This window comes from Aulonocara sp. 'chitande type north' Nkhata Bay, linkage group LG2 (genome assembly GCF_057382095.1).
Source record: "Aulonocara sp. 'chitande type north' Nkhata Bay isolate Kocher_YH1m ecotype deep benthic linkage group LG2, A_spYH_male_GT1.1, whole genome shotgun sequence".
Classification (NCBI taxonomy): domain Eukaryota; kingdom Metazoa; phylum Chordata; class Actinopteri; order Cichliformes; family Cichlidae; genus Aulonocara; species Aulonocara sp. 'chitande type north' Nkhata Bay.
Genome location: NC_141345.1, coordinates 32,917,785 through 32,934,520, shown reverse-complemented (window position 1 = coordinate 32,934,520; position 16,736 = coordinate 32,917,785). Strand labels below are relative to the sequence as shown.

The 16,736-nt window shown below is 40.6% G+C and overlaps 1 protein-coding gene across 13 annotated transcripts in view; it reads left to right on the top strand.

The window, feature by feature from the left end:
• rapgef2b (Rap guanine nucleotide exchange factor 2b) overlaps positions 1-16,736 on the top strand; it is a 105,064-nt gene that overhangs the window by 44,071 nt on the left and 44,257 nt on the right. For 11 of the 13 annotated variants that reach the window (XM_086259705.1, XM_086259652.1, XM_086259644.1 and 8 more), the window contains exons 5-6: positions 11,778-11,853; positions 14,432-14,599. In XM_086259705.1, coding sequence (XP_086115831.1) covers positions 11,778-11,853; positions 14,432-14,599 — 244 coding nt within the window. Of the gene's footprint in view, positions 1-6,088; positions 6,297-6,437; positions 6,468-11,777; positions 11,854-14,431; positions 14,600-16,736 lie in introns of those variants that run through there. The other 2 variants (XM_086259714.1, XM_086259724.1) reach the window with 2 other exon arrangements.

Here is a 16,736-nt window from a genome sequence, read left to right as displayed (position 1 = left end):
TCAGGCTACTTTAAACAAAAACTTTCAGATGCTGGTTTCTCTTTCCTCTATACAAATATGGATATCGTACAGCCTCACTCATACGGTCCTAGAGACTGGCCAGCAATCTCCTAGCAAACACAGGTATCTAAGTTTCTACAGTTTGCCTGGATGATATTGACTTGTTATCTAATAACAAAAAAATACACTCCAACTATTCGCCAACTGACTGTAAAACTAAGAAATCACAAGCTGTGAGCATCAGCCTTCAAACTAAAAGTAGCTGCTTTTGAAACTGATATTTTGCAGGAGAAATGTGACGCTTTAATTCTGAAAGCAAACTACTTTTCCGCTTTTTGCACCTTTTCCAAGTTTTGCTGTTGGAAGTCAGTGTCTTCCATGTAACTGCAGCAATCCACTAACCAACAGAATGCTGACAAAGAGGTTTTTGATGCAGTATTCTCTTTGCAACAACAACAGCAACTTCACCAGCAACCACTCACCACTAGTCAGGAAATACATCTTTCGCTAATGACTGGTGGTTACCAGGAAGGCAGCAACCAATCTGTAGGCCTGACTGAGGCTTAATGTGTTTCTCTGGGACACAGTTCTGGATGCGGCACCCAATCAAAATAAAAGGTTTAAAGCAGCTTTAATGCAGCTGAGACCATTTGTTTCAGATAGTGGGCCTACATCAAGACCCAGAGTTAGACAAACATGAATTATATAAAGTTACCTACCTGACTAACACAGGTTTGTTAATCTTAGTGAAACGGCACATACACTGTGTTGAAAACAGTTATACAAAAGGAGCCAGTTAATGCCAACAATGAAGTAGAGAAAAATATGCAATGTTAAATTTACCAAGGTAATTTACTATTGCACTGGCTGATTAGATTATGGCCAACTGTCATTGGTTGTTGTAGTTTTTTATATTCATACACTAATTTCATTAATGAAATTTTTGTATTAACCCCCTAGTATATTGTAAGCCACTTGGCTCTATTTAAAAGAAAGAACAAAAAAAGGTGCTTTGGGGGAAATGAAGCAGAACCTATTTCCTCAGTGACAATCAGACATTTTCAAAATGACACATTCAATGGCACATTCTAAGTCAACGTTTCAAGGACTCCTGGGTCATGAAACTCACTCAGGTTTTGAATGACAGTCTGCATTTTCAGTTCAAGAATGAAAAGGAGAAGAATAAGACTTTTTCCTGACAGCGGCGTTGTGGCTGTATTCCTGTAACAGTGCTAGAGAAACTCTGTACAATCATTTAATGTGATGCAAAGCTGTAAACCTAACTGAAATCTTCCTGTTTTCCTGGTAGAAAGCGTGACTGTCATAGTTTCTGTATTAAAGCATTTGTTTGTCTTATCATCTTATTATGAACGTTTCTGTCGTTTTTTGTTTTTTTGTTTTGTTTTTTTTTTCTTTTCTTGTCTTTTACATGGATTGTTCTTATTAACGGTTTTCCTATAGGGGCAAAACACTGGGTGGTAAGAAAAGATCCAGACACACTGCCTCACCTAGTCTATAAAGAGGACAAATGGTGAAGGTAAAATGGCTCGGAGGGGAAATTGGTTGTGGCACGAGTAACTGAATGGAGTCCAGTGGGACTTCCTGAAGCTTTTAAAGATGTGGTGGAATTGGGTTTCAGACAGGCCCTACCCAGAAATGGCTGTTCATATCTACACTAGCAGCAAGGTTGAAAACCTGATACGTCTCCATCATTCTCTCAGTGCTTCTCTCGCTCTCTTACTGCCGGTAGCTGTAGTGACATCTGATCCAGGGGGGAGATGAATGGCTCAGTCATTAATCGTAGAAGCTGGAACTGTATGCCGTAAACCCAAAATCAAATATCACCTAAATAGATACATGTTTAATCACGGTACACTGAAGGCTAACTTTAGCGTGCCGTGACCAAAGTGCACTACTGATTTAGTCAGTTTTAAAAGTGGCAGTCAGCCTTGTATAATTTATGATTCTGCAGAGATTATAAATGCCAATACATTTTTTTATGAAATAAGAGTTACAGAGTACTTCTTGAGCCTTGGTGACCACCCGGAGCTTTAAACTGAGTGCAGCTTGTGTTATGTTCAGTGTTTCTATCGTAGAAACTCACATAATGCATTGAGGCCATTTGGGATACAGTATCCTCTGGCCTAAGGAGGTTTTAGACCACCAACTTTCCAATTAATGGACATTCTCAAAAACAGGACAGAGGAAAAAGCAGCATTTATGACAAAGAGACAGGAAGGCATTTCAGTTTAACTGACTGTTTACTTGTTTACTTTCATTTTTAGTTGCCACTTATTTCTCTTTTACACACCGTCTGTTTAGGTTAAGATACCAAAGCTACTTGGCTCAGGTTATAAGATAATGGTTTGATTAGAAATCTACACTTTCACGTTGTTAGCCACATGCAGGTTACCAGGGTGATGACTACATTGCAGATTTAAAATGTGCTTTCAGTGCATGACTGATGAGATCAGATGATAACTGCCTACCGAGCCTGTTAGCAGCCACAGGATGGTGCTTCCTAGTGAGATCTATGGAAGTGATTACAACTGATAATGACCATTTAATGGGATGAAAACATTTGGAACGGGTGATCTGTTGTGACAGTTGTCTACCACTATATCACTCTGCACAGAATAACACATTTTTTTTGTAGCTGCCATTTTTCAGATGTTACACATCTATTTTTTGGGCCATTATTGAGATGGTTGTGTTTTAGGCGAGTGTCTTTAAAAGCTTTTCAACTACTGAGCTGTTAATGGTTTCAGGGATGAATTTTCCTTCAGAAGATTTTCCAGTGTGTTCCTTAAATTAGATGTGCCAAATCTGCAACTTTCAAATGTTAACAACAGGCTAAAGACAATCATTATTTTCACATGTACTCTGCATTCAACACTAAACTATTTTTAGCCATAGTTTCTAGTAACTGCATGGAACTGTGGACTTCCACCCTGAAACACCCTTTAGTAAACCCAGACCGATTTTACTTCCCTTCCTCCACGGTGCTGTGTGCATTCATTTTCAACATACTGCTATCAAGCTTCTTTCGTTCATCCACTTCCAAACTGTTTTCTCATCATCAGTCACTTCTTACACTGGGTAAACCAAAACCACAACTCCTAACATATTCATCCCGTGTGGGAAAATTGCATTTTTTGGTAACAGAGGAATGTTTGCATCATCACATCTTGTGAACTGCTGGGGAAAAAAAAGGGCCGGTACCGATAAGACTGTTTCTTGACAGGCAGACTCATCTGTGACTGTAGATGACAAAATAATCCAGTGATGATTTATTCTCTTGTTGCACAATACAGATGTTTCTCAACGCCTCTGATGTTCATTTCCATTCTGTGGAACAGTTGCCGGCTGAAGAGATTTTTTTTTGTGTGTTTGTTTTTTATTAATTCATTTCATGACTAGAAATGGTTACTGTGCTTGTGCATCTCATTATTTTTTTTAATTTTAATTAAAATATTAGGTGCTCATTCATCTGGTATGATTTTAATGGTGGTTGTTGTTGACAAACAAGTAAGTCTTGTTTTCTCATTTTAGAGCAATAGTATGTTTAAAAATAAACATTTCTAGGTCCTGCCAGCGACAGGCCACAGACTGTGAAACAGTACTGTTGGTTTGTTTTGACATGAAATTTTGATTTTGTGCTGAATATTTTTTGTCCTCAGTTTATTCTTTTCTTTTTTTAAGGGGTTGTTCTTAGATACAACTCACACAGTCATGTGAACAGGACTACTCCACAAAATAACACTTATCATATCATCGGGGTTATCTTGCCTTTGGCTTGGAGGTTTTATTTTTCATTATTTTATTTTATTTTTTTGTTCAAACTGAAAGTCTGCTCTAAATCCAGGGACATGTAGTCTGACTATTAACCTGGCATCAATCATGCAATAAATAAATAAAACCCCATCAAGCTGCGAGTTGGGTTGAGTTTACCCAACAACCCTCAAGTTAAACATTGATCACTTGCTATGAAGTCTGTTTGTGCTACCAGAATGTTTGTTATTATCTTGCTAGTGAAGGTGTGTGTGTGTGTGTGTGTGTGTGTGTGTGTGTATTTCTAGCATATTGATACTACAGAACACTCAAGGTAAGAGATGGGGATTGATAAGAATTAGCAATTCCGATTCCATTATCAATATCACTTAACAATTCAGTTCCCTTATTGATTCACATTAGCTCCACTTTGAGAGTCACCACCATCTCTAAGCAGCATATGAAAGTCATTACATTCATGTAAATTCATTTCATGCTGAGTTGTCACATGTTTGTGCATGTTGGAGGTATTTCCCCTCTTTGTTTGTTGTTACAGAGAACACTTTTCTTAAAAGTAACACAGTACATTACTTAATCACACCCGGGAGAAAGACATTTGTTACACTACTCGTTAAGTTACTTTGATGTTACGGTCTCATAATTACCAGTTAAGAATATAAACTTCCCGCCCCACACACCAACACAAATCCCTATTCTAATGAAGACACATGCGATCTATCTCTTAGTATTTATGTATGAAGACAAAGCCGACAACACAAATAAAAGATGGAAACCAGCACAAAGAGACTTTAAAGTGGTCGTCACGATGATTCTAATGTAGAAACATGAAAAGATAGAAACTCAGACTACAGCCTGACTGCTCATCAGTTTGATACCTGTTGAAGTTCAGCAGCTGCTTCACCGCAAATGACTGCTCACTTTATCGCGGTACTGGGCTGGGGTCAGCATTTACTCAAATTCAACACCAGTCTGGGCTCTTGGCTAGCTTAGCGTTAGCGTTATGTCTGTGCCGGTGCTTGCAAAGAGCCGAACTTGTTTTGTCTGTGCAGGTGCTTGCAAAGAGCCTAAGTTGCGTTAACAGTATGATGCAGTTGTTTCGTCCTGGAGCAGTATCCATCGTGCTCCCAATCTTTGTGCAGTAAAATAAAAGGAATGTCTACATCCACGCTGTAAACTGCACCACTGTTTTCCTCCTCCGATCCAGCTGATCGTAGCGAGAGTGCATGAACTGATGAACGGGATCGATAGGCAGACTGACCAAGGAACTGGACTACTCTGAACTGGTTCTTGATTCTCATCCCTAACCAGGGTTAATCCCGAATTCATCTGAATTAGATTAAATCTTTTTTTTTATAGTAGTCTCAGGTCCTGTGATTGTAAGCCAGGACCATATCATCAGACTACCTCCTCCATGCTCAACAGTTGGTGTGAGTTGTTTGTCCTGCCACATTTAGTTTTTGCCATACATGGCGCTTTGTATTATGACCGAACATCTCCGCTTTGGTCTCATCTATCCAGTCGACCAAACCTAAGCTGTGCTACTTTTTTAAGAGGGACAAATATTTCTCCTGCCCTTCCATATATACCATATAAGCCATCATAATGTTTTTTTTGTTGTGGTTGGTTTGGCTTGTCATGGGTTTTAATATGCTAACACAGGGCTGTAGTTTGAGATGTAATTCTTGGGTCTTTTGTGTATTCTCTGAGCATTGCATGGTCTTGCCTCGGGATGAGCTCTGGAGTTATTGCAGGTTATATGTGAGCTAAGGAAAATTTAAATTGCATGACACTGAACATATTTCCAGTTCTTTGTTGGAAATGCCAGCTTTAGGTGTTTAAAATTTTAAATGCGATGATGCCGCTTATCTGAAAACACAGTAAAATGATCATTCCAGCTTAAAGCTGAGGAAAAATGTTAAAAATAATGTTTAGAAACTAGCAATCGAGCTTTTGAACCACAGGACACAACTAGACATTGAGGCAACTTGTGAGTTGGTCTTATATTTTTCATGCCTAAAATAAATCTAAACACTGTAATTAGAATATTTGAGTTCAGTTGACTGACTTCATTGAGTAACTTCTACAAGCAGTGTACTTTGCGCTGTTTATACGTGCACACGGGAACATACAGTCCAGCATCTCACTCACTCGTGCTTTATAACAGGAAGTGAGTCGTACGCTGGAATGCGGCCGTATTCAGCTCACCACATTACACAGAGCGAGAGAGAGAGACAGACAGACAGAGAGAGAGAGAGAAAGGGGGCAGGGCCATTGGACAGAAGCTGATCTACACTTTGAGCCACACACTCCCATTCTCATACACAAATCTCCGACAGCAGTGCCGGTTTGTGTACAGGACAATATGCCGCAGTTACAGCGAAGTCTTGGGACTTGGAACATGTTTGCTTGGCTTACTCTGAACTAACAAGAAGGGATATTTCAGAAGGAGGGGTTCATCTTATCAGGTGGCTGTGTCACTCTAGGAGCAGATTGGCGTGTCGGGGGTGAGTCATCAAAGTACAGCTGCATGGAACTCTTACCTAGAAACACATGAGCGTACGGCTTACTGAAGTTTTGCCTAGAAACTCCTTTGTTTTTGGTTGTAATTTAAAAATCTTGACTATTCTCCAAGCCGGGAGCTGGTTGCAGTAAAACCTTCAAGTCTGGAATGTGAAGTATGACTTTGATGTTATTTTGGATTTGTCAGTGTGAGGAGTGTGCTGCCAGCAAAAGGGGTGTGTGCTCTTTTGGGGTATATAAAGGAGGGGGTTAGAAACAACTTTTGGCAACTTTGAAACCAAAACAAAGATGGAGCCCCTGCTGTGGTGAGAACATGTTAGAAATGAGTGATAGTTGCAGTGATGACTGATGAATGTGTTTGGAAAAGTTGCAAGCGGCTAGCGTAGTCGCTCTTTCTCTACACTCGTGTCTCCAGTGCCCTTTTCTCTTTGCCTTTTACAATGTCAGTGAAGCTGTATTTTGGGAAGCAAAAGTCACGAGTCAGTTACACATTCTTTGATGCGTTGTCAGTGCCTATTTCAGATGTGCTCGGGCAAAGGTTTGGAATATGCATGTGGTGTGGACCACGCTGTTACTCCAAGGAATTCTGTTTATCTTTGCAAGGTGAGGTTGGATCATCAAACTCGGCTCTGACAGGATGTTGGTAAAGGCTTCAAAGCCTGGATGCGGTTTTCATTCACTTTAGCAGTTGTAGCCAAAGATCCATCTGACCTCCCACTCCCTCCTTCTCTGTGCTGGGTCAGAAGTCTTGCATATCTGAGGAGTTTAATCTTTGTCCTTCTCAAGGGTCTGGTGGGTTAAAAAAGCCAGTGTGCCCTCTTACCACTTACTCAGTTAAACAGCTTAAAAGAGGAGAGGAGACCCCCCACCCCTCCACCCCTCACTCCCTTCAGCTCAGACCAGGGGTACAGATTAAGTGTTGCGTTGGTTCACACAGGCAGCAGAGTGGATCCGAGGCTAAGGCGGTGGGCTGCCGGGCTGGTAGAATGAGAAGCTGGTGATGCATGTGGAATGACATTCCAGACGCCCAGGCTTGTTGTATAACGGAGGGGAATGCAAGGCTGCCGAGGCAGGGGAGATGTCAGACAGTCGACTGAGAGCTTCAGGGTTTAATTTGAAGTTGAGATGTTGGCTGCCTGTCAAATGACAGCATAGAAGCAAAAATGGGGATGTTCTCTTCACCATCAATTTCTTTTTCTTTGTTTTGTTTTGTTTCACATAGACTTGAGTTGTAGTGAAATTCTTGGCTGATGTGATTTTGAAATAACAATATTTGCTTTTGCTTGTATGGTTTTCATCATTCCTTCTTTTGGGCAATGAATTTTTAACTTGAGGTAATCTCTTGCTTATTTAAGAAGCTTTATGCTTTGTGAGAACGTAAAGGACTGAATTTCAATATGTGTTATTAATCATATGTGTCACAAAATAGGACATAATTTGCTATAGATGTATTCTCACACTTATTTGCTATGAATTCACTGTGAGACACATTTGGACTGCACACAGACATTGTTCTAGGAAGCTGGTTTAAAGACCCCTTGGTGTCTTATCCAATGGGCGTTTGTTGGCTTCACCTCTGTTGGGTCTAAAGAAGTTGAGAACTGCAGTGCACGCATAAAGATGGGCCATGGTAAGCTTTGAAAAGACAGAACAGGTTCAGACCTTTGTTACATGAGATGGATGGAAGGAAATGGGAGCGATTGCTTTCATTTGAGTAGTAAGTGTATTTTTGCAGAGCTTGCCTGAGGATTAAAGTACTGTTAATGTGGCACTTGATTAAATGTGTTTTTTGTTTTTAATTTGAATGGCATACTTTGAGTGACATGAGTGGTTTGAAATGAATTACTTTTTTTCAAGTTAAAAACAAAACATATAAGCTGTCACATTAACAAAAAAAAAAGGGGGGGAAACAGCAAAATTTTCAACTGTTCAAAAACAAAAGAAATGCATTGTCTTTATTTTTTGTCCTGTATTTTTCACAGCTTAACTTGAATTTTTTCTTAAAGAAACAATAAATTCAAGCAAAATAAAAAGGTGACGGAAATATAAAAGGTTACAGATTTACACAGTAAGTGTAGCAATATTTTGGTACTTTTACTAGTGATCATCTTTTCTTTGTGCTGTGCTCTGAATACTTGCTCAAGCATCTGGCACCTTTCCTATCTTTTTTTCCTTCCCTTTTTTAAATTCCTTTATCTGGTTTTGTAGGTTCATCAGCCAACACACACACACTGTAGTTCTCTGGAAAGAAAAAAACAACCTCACGTTAACTTGTGGCCCTGAATTCCTCGTTGATAAATAATTCATACCAAGTAGTGTGTGCCTAGACCTCTGCCTCTTTAGTTATAGCTAATAAAAATTGAATATTTGCATGGGTAGGCTTTGCAGAGTGTGCTGTGTGGCAGTGTTGATTGCTGGAGAGTTGCTTACATCCCAGTCCACCTAAGCATTAGCTAAGACAATCAGTGTTTGCTCTGAATGCATTATTTGTTTTCTAATTTACATTACCCTCTTGGCAGGCCCTCTACTTAATATTTGCTCAGCACTAGTCATAGGGCACTGGAGGCTTTAATCCACAAACAAGACACTTTTGTTAGAAAACACGCTCCTACCCCCACACACTCAACTTCTATAATCCCTTCTTTAATATTGCACACTGCCAGTGGCCCTCGCCTCCTGCAAAATGGAGGAATGGATTACTAAAGTCAGGAATGCAACGGAGGAACATGATTGAACATGTCACGTTCCCGTTTGTATTCTGGTGGCCTAACGTGTTTTGTGATGCTCATTGGGTGTTTTCGCTATCTCTTTTCCACTGTAGCATGAGTCGAAGGAGGCTGAACAGGATCATAGCTGGCACCAACGCAAACGTCCCTAAAACCAGATCAAAAGCACTTGTTCGTTTCTCTGAAGCCGCTGCCCAGCTGACAAATCATCTTTGGTGGAAGGAAGTTCCAAAAAAAAAAAAAAAAAATCACAGCATTTGTCTTGCGAGAACACGAGCGAAAATACTGAGTAAGCTGTCCTTACAGTGGCTCTGTTTGGCCCTGCGGTGGAATTCAGGCTTGTGTATTTCAGGGATACGAGCAGAGTTAGTAGGCATTAAACAGAAGCTCAGGCAAAGCAAACAGTGACAATCAGCATTAACCCCCTCGCTGCCTTTGCTCACCAAGGCTGTGTGGCCCAGCCAGTCACTCATGTTGCCTTTGATTTCAGTTTGTGCTTCTTGGCAAAACTTTACTGTGGAGTTGTGTGAATTATAAAGTCGACAAATAGCTCAAGTAAAATTTGCAGCTCTGGCAGAGAAACAACAGAACAGCTGACAGGAGGAAAAAACACAAAGAAAAGAGAAAAAAGTCAACAAAAGGAAGTAGAAAGGGGAAAGCAAAGCCAGCTAAATCAACTCGTAGAAAACAAAAGCATCACAAAAATCATTACTCGCTCTCTGCCAAACTGACAGGTAGAGGATCACCAGGTTTTTCTTGGCTGGTGTTTATTCCCTGACTTGACCAAGCTACACCCACAACATGAAGCCACAAGCCCAAAGCTCTAAAGCATTTAGGCCATGCTGCGCTGGAGGTCTGCTCCTGTCGGGAATGATTGATGCAGGCTGGCACGTCCATAGGCTCACACCACTACCGCTGCTCACTTCATCTGTGGGTGCTGAGGAGAACTTGAACACCTGGAATTACTCAGTTTGTGTCAGTCGCAGAGTGAGGTTTGAGTAGATGGCAGGTTGCCCGAACAGAGCAAGTCACATTGACTACCACTGTTATTAATTAACCTGCCCAGAGATATATTTTTTTCTTTTTTCCAAGAAATAGTTTAGACATTGAAATATTAAGAACTTGTGAAAACTTCCCAGAGCCTAAAAGTGGGCTTAAATGATTTAATCAACAGTCTGAAACCACATGCATTTGAGTCACTGTCAGTTATAGAAGCAATAAGCAGCGTATCCTCACACTTTATGATTAGCAAAATGACCTCAGATATTTGCAGGAGTTTTAAAATGGTGTAAAATGCCCAGTGTGTTGGGTTAAAGAGGTTTTCACATTTTTACAACAGTTGACTTATTGAAACCACTGAAATTGTAATTCCAATTTTTCCATCTGAATTTGTCCTGTAACGTGTATAAACGTGCACACACCAAAGGTTTTGTGTTTTTATAAATCATTTGTCCTTAAAGAAAAACACACTGTGGTCAGGTCGGCATAGAGCGCTGATGAGTTTTCCCTGATGTTTCTAAAGCAAGAAACTGAGAATTTGAGTTCATTCAATTCTCATGAGAAGGCAGCAGCACGGAGAACTTCATGGTTTGATCCAGGAGCTGAAGATGTATCGCGACTGCTTTTTTTGCACATATTTCAGGATGTCAGTGGGGCAGGCTGAGCTCTTGTTAGCTTATTTAGAAGAACATCTGAGGAGACAGAATAATAATTTCAGAAACCGAATAACCCAGAGCAGCATTTGGCTGTTTGTCAGGGGGAAGATGGTATTATTTTATATCACTGTGTATTCAGCGCTGAGGTGCGTTTTGAGCTTCAATGGCCAAATTTAGTGAAAAGATCGAACTTTGTTTGAAAAACATAAATGCCGTAAGTTCGTCCAGCGTAATTATGTGCTCGGTGTGAACGGCTACAGCGTGAATCAGAAAAATATTTTTGAAGCACAGATTATTTTCATGGCTTTTATGTGTGTGAAAGCATTAAGAAAACAAAAAGTCACATGTAAGATTTGTTTAAAAAATAAAACAATGAATTGACAATTAGAACTTGTTTCGGATTGAATTTTCTATGGACTGTTTGCTCCATTTACCAATTCAGGAAAAAATGTTAGTTTCCAAACCTACCTAGAAATGCATTTCATACTACAAAACCTCATCTCCTAAAGCTCAGCATTGCAAAACAGGTCAAACCTGGCACATAAACTCAACGTGCAATCTTTTTATTTGGAGTCACTTGAGTTTATCTTAAAACACAGTGATGTGGATCACATTCACAACCAAGAGATGTTTAAAAATAACAAACAAGGGAGCCCTTGTCTGATTCTGGACAAAGGCGGCATTCTTTCCCAAAGCCACAACTTGGATCTCTTCATGCTCAGTTTCCACTGCAGCTCGTCATCTTCGAGACCTTTTAGTCTCTGCTGCCCCCCCCCCCCTTCCCCCTCATTAGGAGGGAAGCATACTGTACAAATTGTGACGTAGCGAGAGTGGACTTTTCCAGAGGTGGGTGGTTCCCTTCTGATGGGTCACAGCTGAAAAGAAGTGTTCATTCATTGCTGCTCAATCCAACATTATATAGGGATATTCCATACTGCATATTTAAAATGCTGCACAAGGAGTTACCTGTAGGTTAGGACTTATATTTAAGAGTTTTCAGCTGCCTATGCGCAGCTTGAATAAGACTGAGTTCAGCTGGCTTTAGATAAAGATTTAATATTTCTCTTTTCCCTCCTTTCTCTAGTTTTGGGAAGCGATCAGCTGGCAGCCTTCGACGTGGATGTGAGTGCATCGTCCTGGAACCATCAGAGATGATTGTGGTGAGTTGTATTTCTCAGACTTTTAGCACACTTGTGTCAAAAGCATTACTTGCATGCACACCAACACACCACCTAGCAAGCACAAATTGGAAGTAGCAATTATGACTTTTTTTCTTTGTAAGAAATGCATAAAAATACATAGAAATTGAGAAAAATAACACACAGCAACAGAGAGAACTGACAAATGATAATTTTGTATACTTAACAAGCTGAAACCACACACCCGGCTTGTAGTTTTTTAAACCTACAAAATATTAAAATTGCCACCGTTTAGTTACTACCTTTAAGGCCAGACTTGGTTTTTTTCTAATCCATCCACCTGTCATTTCTGATGTAATGTAAGTTACTCAAACATCAATACAAAGGGGGTACAAACAGGTGGGGTTTTTCTTTAGTTCACCTTAATGTATAGGATACAAAAAGAAACATTATGGTAATCATTGATTTTGTAATTCTGTCAATCTGTGAAACAGCTGGACTCCATGTCGATCACCAAAAATCTACAGCAGAGTGTCGCTGATTTAGTTTATTTATTTATTTTTTATTGGATTGTTTTAAGTGCCTTTTATTGACATTTCTCTACAGCTGTCTGTGACAGCTGTATATGCAGTATATTACGTGTGGCTAGCATGTAGTGCTAATTTTCAAAACTGTTGCAAGGCTCCATGATTTGCCATTGCTGTAAAATATTTTTTTAAACAAACGAACAAAAAAAGCCACAACCTCAGACCCGTCTTACGTCTTTAACTGGATTGATGCCAGGTCTTTCTTGGAAATTAGATTTAAATCTCAGTGAGATTTTTACCTAGATAAATAAAAGATTGATACAAAAACTGAGCACGCTGCCTGTCCTGTGGTTCAATGCGGGGTGTACATGTGTAATAAGGACATGGATATCAGTTATATGCTAGTTGGCCTTATGTTAAAGCAAAGAAAAAAAGGTAGCATGACTATCTTCGACAGATAAGAACACCAGTGTGCTTTGCTTTCACGAAATTTGGAAATGACTGGTCCACATAATGCAGAGAAACAGAAAGTTTGTGACCTGCTTTAATAATCAAGTAAACACAGTTTTTTTTTTTCATTTGTTTTGAAAGAGGAACACGTGAGGAAAAGGAACTGAAACTAGAGAAATAAATCAGAGGGCACATGTAAAACATGGTTAATGCTATCAAGATATTAGTCAAATTGAGTGTTGTGTTGAGGGGTAAGGAACAGTGCAGTGCAGCTAATTTGCCTGCCTGTGGCAATTATAACATAATGTTCATCCACTAAAATGATTGGTTGCTTCATGGCACCGTTTGCCCCACCTTATAATAACACAGAAACACACCCTCAACTGCCATTTCTAGCAGCGCATATCCACCCTATTCTATCATCGCCGTAAAATAAAAAAACATAACACACATAATAACAACCGGTTTGCACTGCTGTAGTCACAGCACTGTTCATTCACTGTAATTGCCTCTTCTCTGTGAGTGTGCTGTGTAGATGGGTGGGTGGAGGGGGCTTGTGATAACTGAGCTTCTATCAGATAAACACACACTCCTTAATAATACCTCCCTCTGTTCTGCTCGCTGCAGACACTTTGTAGCCTTTTGCCTCTTATGCTGCTACAGTTGCTAGCTTGCCCTGTAATTACTGAACAGGGGCTCTTATGCTGCCGAGGAAGTGATGCACGCGGATGAACCTCTCTGCTACATGTTAAGAGTGTACAGAGATATGCAGACGTGCCGTTATAAACATAAGCAAAGCTGCTCACGTGTCTGTGCTGTACACGCGTTCACTCCGAGATTTGCAATTAGACACACAATCACACTTACGCTCTCGCTCGCACACAGCTCCGTTGCCGTTGTCATGGCAGCAGTTGGTAAGGCAGAGAGAGATTTTAGTGGTGTAATCCCAAAGGCTGAGCGCTGTGAAATGTGAAGCCGCAGTGAAAGTAGCGAGCGAGGAGAGGGAAGGGAAGGAATGGGCCAAAAATGTAAAGTCAGATATGTCATTCCATCATGGCACAAAGCCGTGTGGCACCAGAGCACCGTTTAAGTAGTCTAAAACCAAAAAAGCGTCACAAAATTGTACCGCTTGACTATAGCGATGGCTTAGTTAAAGTGGCATACTGTGCCAGTTTCCACATGGAAAATGTTTTTCTTCCTCCCAGTTCATTAAAAATGGAAACATGGATTTTTATCTTTTTTGAACTTGTAATTTCATTGTGGTTAATATGTCTAGCAGACACTGAGAGAGTTGAGCATCTCTATTTCCAACTCTGCCAGGCTCCATCTCTGTTTATCTCTACCTGTCAATCAGTTTACTCCCCATTGCTTTTCACTCCTTAGCGCACTCCTTCCATCCAGATTCCTCGCTCAGCCCTCTGTTTCTTTCTCTCTGTCTCTCCTTTTGTTTTGTGAGCACCCTTTTGACGTAGGTGTGCATCGTACAGCCCACACACGCTTCTATTTTTACGCAATGAGCGGGGCGGTAGGAAGGGAGGTGGGGGATTCGGGAGGGGGCGTGAATGAAGACGAAGACTGTCACTCCCCTCATCTCCATCTCCCTCCCTTTCTATCATTTCCAGGTGGACTATATGGATGAAAATGAGGAGTACTTTCAGCGACAAGCCTCGCACAGACAGTCCCGTCGGCGCTTTCGGAAGATCAACCAGAAAGGGGAGAGACAAACAATCATCGACACAGTGGATCCGTACCCTACAGGAAAGCCACCCATAGCCCGCGGGTACCACACGGTGAGTTGCATCCTGCGCTACAGTTTTGTTGTTGTTTACCCTCGCTGTGGCAGATCGCTGCGCGCTCCGGAGGCGGTATCAGCGTTGCTCTATCACTGTGTTATGCTCTGTTTGTGTGTCGAGCTCCTTCTTCCAAACCTGTTGTGTTTCTGCTTCGGATACTAGCTGAAAATTAGTGTGTTCACTCTGTTTGAGGCCCTTTGCTGACCCTTGGTTGTAGCTGGGTGTACTGTGATGTCTTATTTCCTGGAGAAGGTTGCTCTTGTCTTCATTGAGTGCACTTCAAGCTTGTTTTTTAGTCTCCCTCTACTCCTTGTAGAGTTTAATTATTTTAACCTTTCTTGGTAAAATAGAATAGAGTGGCTGCAATGTTTTGTGTGATGTTTACAGCTCTTTCTGGCTTTTGTCTGTTCCTTAGTCCTCTCTTGATAAACGCTTCTGTAGTTTGGTTTTTTTGAGCATCACAGTTTATCTGTGCTGTACCTGTCGTCTTCAGACTGTTTGTTTGTGCTGTCACACATCATATATTTTGTGCACATTGATAACTTATAAAAGGTTTGGTTTCCAGGTAAGATCCACATTTTACATCAATAATTTTAAGTTGTCATGTTTGCTGGTGAATCTAAGCATCATTATAGTTTGTAAAGCATCATGAGCTGTTTTTTACCTTGTTGAAACAAGCTGAACAAAAAACATTGGAGATACTTTACTGAAGAGGGAATTAAATGAGTTTTACATTGGTAAACTAGCAGTTCAAGGCTAACTGCTACAAGCATAAAACACCTGAATCTCAGAGCAAACATTAGCGGTTGAGTCAGTGGCTATGCCTTTGTTACACTCTCACTATGGAAAAGAGTGGCTGGAGACTTTAAAACACAGATGTGATACAATGTTGTTCCCTTTGAAATATTTGCTTGAGAGATGGACACTAGGTCTGCTACTGCTCACAATTGGTGACCGTCCTCAAAGCGACTTTGGTCCATCAAGATACAGATAAGATCCCGTCAGCCTGCTCGTCAGTCTATCAGTTTGTGATTGAAAAGGGTAAAGCTGGCAATTCCAGTCTGTTTATGATAATATGGCAATAAACTGTGTGACAAACTGGTAAAGATCACAAATCTGTTGCTTATTACATAGACTATACAAGCAATAGTACTGGCTGCCTACACAATATAGCCACAGGAGCTGCTTGATCATGGAGACCTGCTCCATGAAGCACACTGATGTTAATGCCAGAGAAGGTTTGAAGCTCTGCAGGTTAAGAGGTGTGGTCCAATACTTTTGTTAGGCAGTGTAGCTGGGATAGGTTTCTACCCTTCATCAATCAATTTTGCTTCCTGTGACCTGCATGAAGTTTCAAATGTTACCATTTAGCATTGTACTCACCCTTTAATATTTTTCCACACAATATAAATTTTCCAGCACATTTGGTGTTGCACAGAACGGCTGTTCGTAATAAAAACATTAAGATCGTTTTCTTAGTTATTGCACTGTACAAGGAGAGAAAATGGAAGACTACATGCTAAACAGAAGGGCTTGTTTCAAACTACACATTTTCTTCCATTGCTAATTGCTTAAAGGAGAAATGTTGTTTGCAACGCTGACTTTTTGAAGAAGTCTGATCTAATTACTGTACCATATAGTATTGAATTTACCCATCTGAGGCGATTTGACAGCAGAGGACTAAGTTTGCCCATTGTGTTGCACCATGCCTTCTCCCCTTCATGCTTTCTTTCCCTGGGAATAGGAAGTGAAGCATTTTCACACTAATGATGCAAATACCCAGCATGCAGTTGCTGCACACAGTTTTACCTGTTCTGCACAATTTCACTGCATTCCCTTCATTCCTGACACTCCCCCGGGCGTTCTGTCAGTGTACCAGTTTCGTTTTTGTTTTTTTGAACTTGTATTGCTGTGAAACAATCGAGCTCCAAATGGGAAAATGCGGCAAAGTAGTCTTCCTGCCTCCATCCAGCCCCACCCAGTATCCTAAATATAGACGCGCAGTGTTTTTGATTCAAAAGACTGCACTGAACTTTCTCATGGCCCGACGTCTCCTGTCACATACCCAACTCTCCTCACTCTAGTACCGCTCCTGTGGGAAGGATGGACCGGGTGCTATGGCAACCAGCAGTCC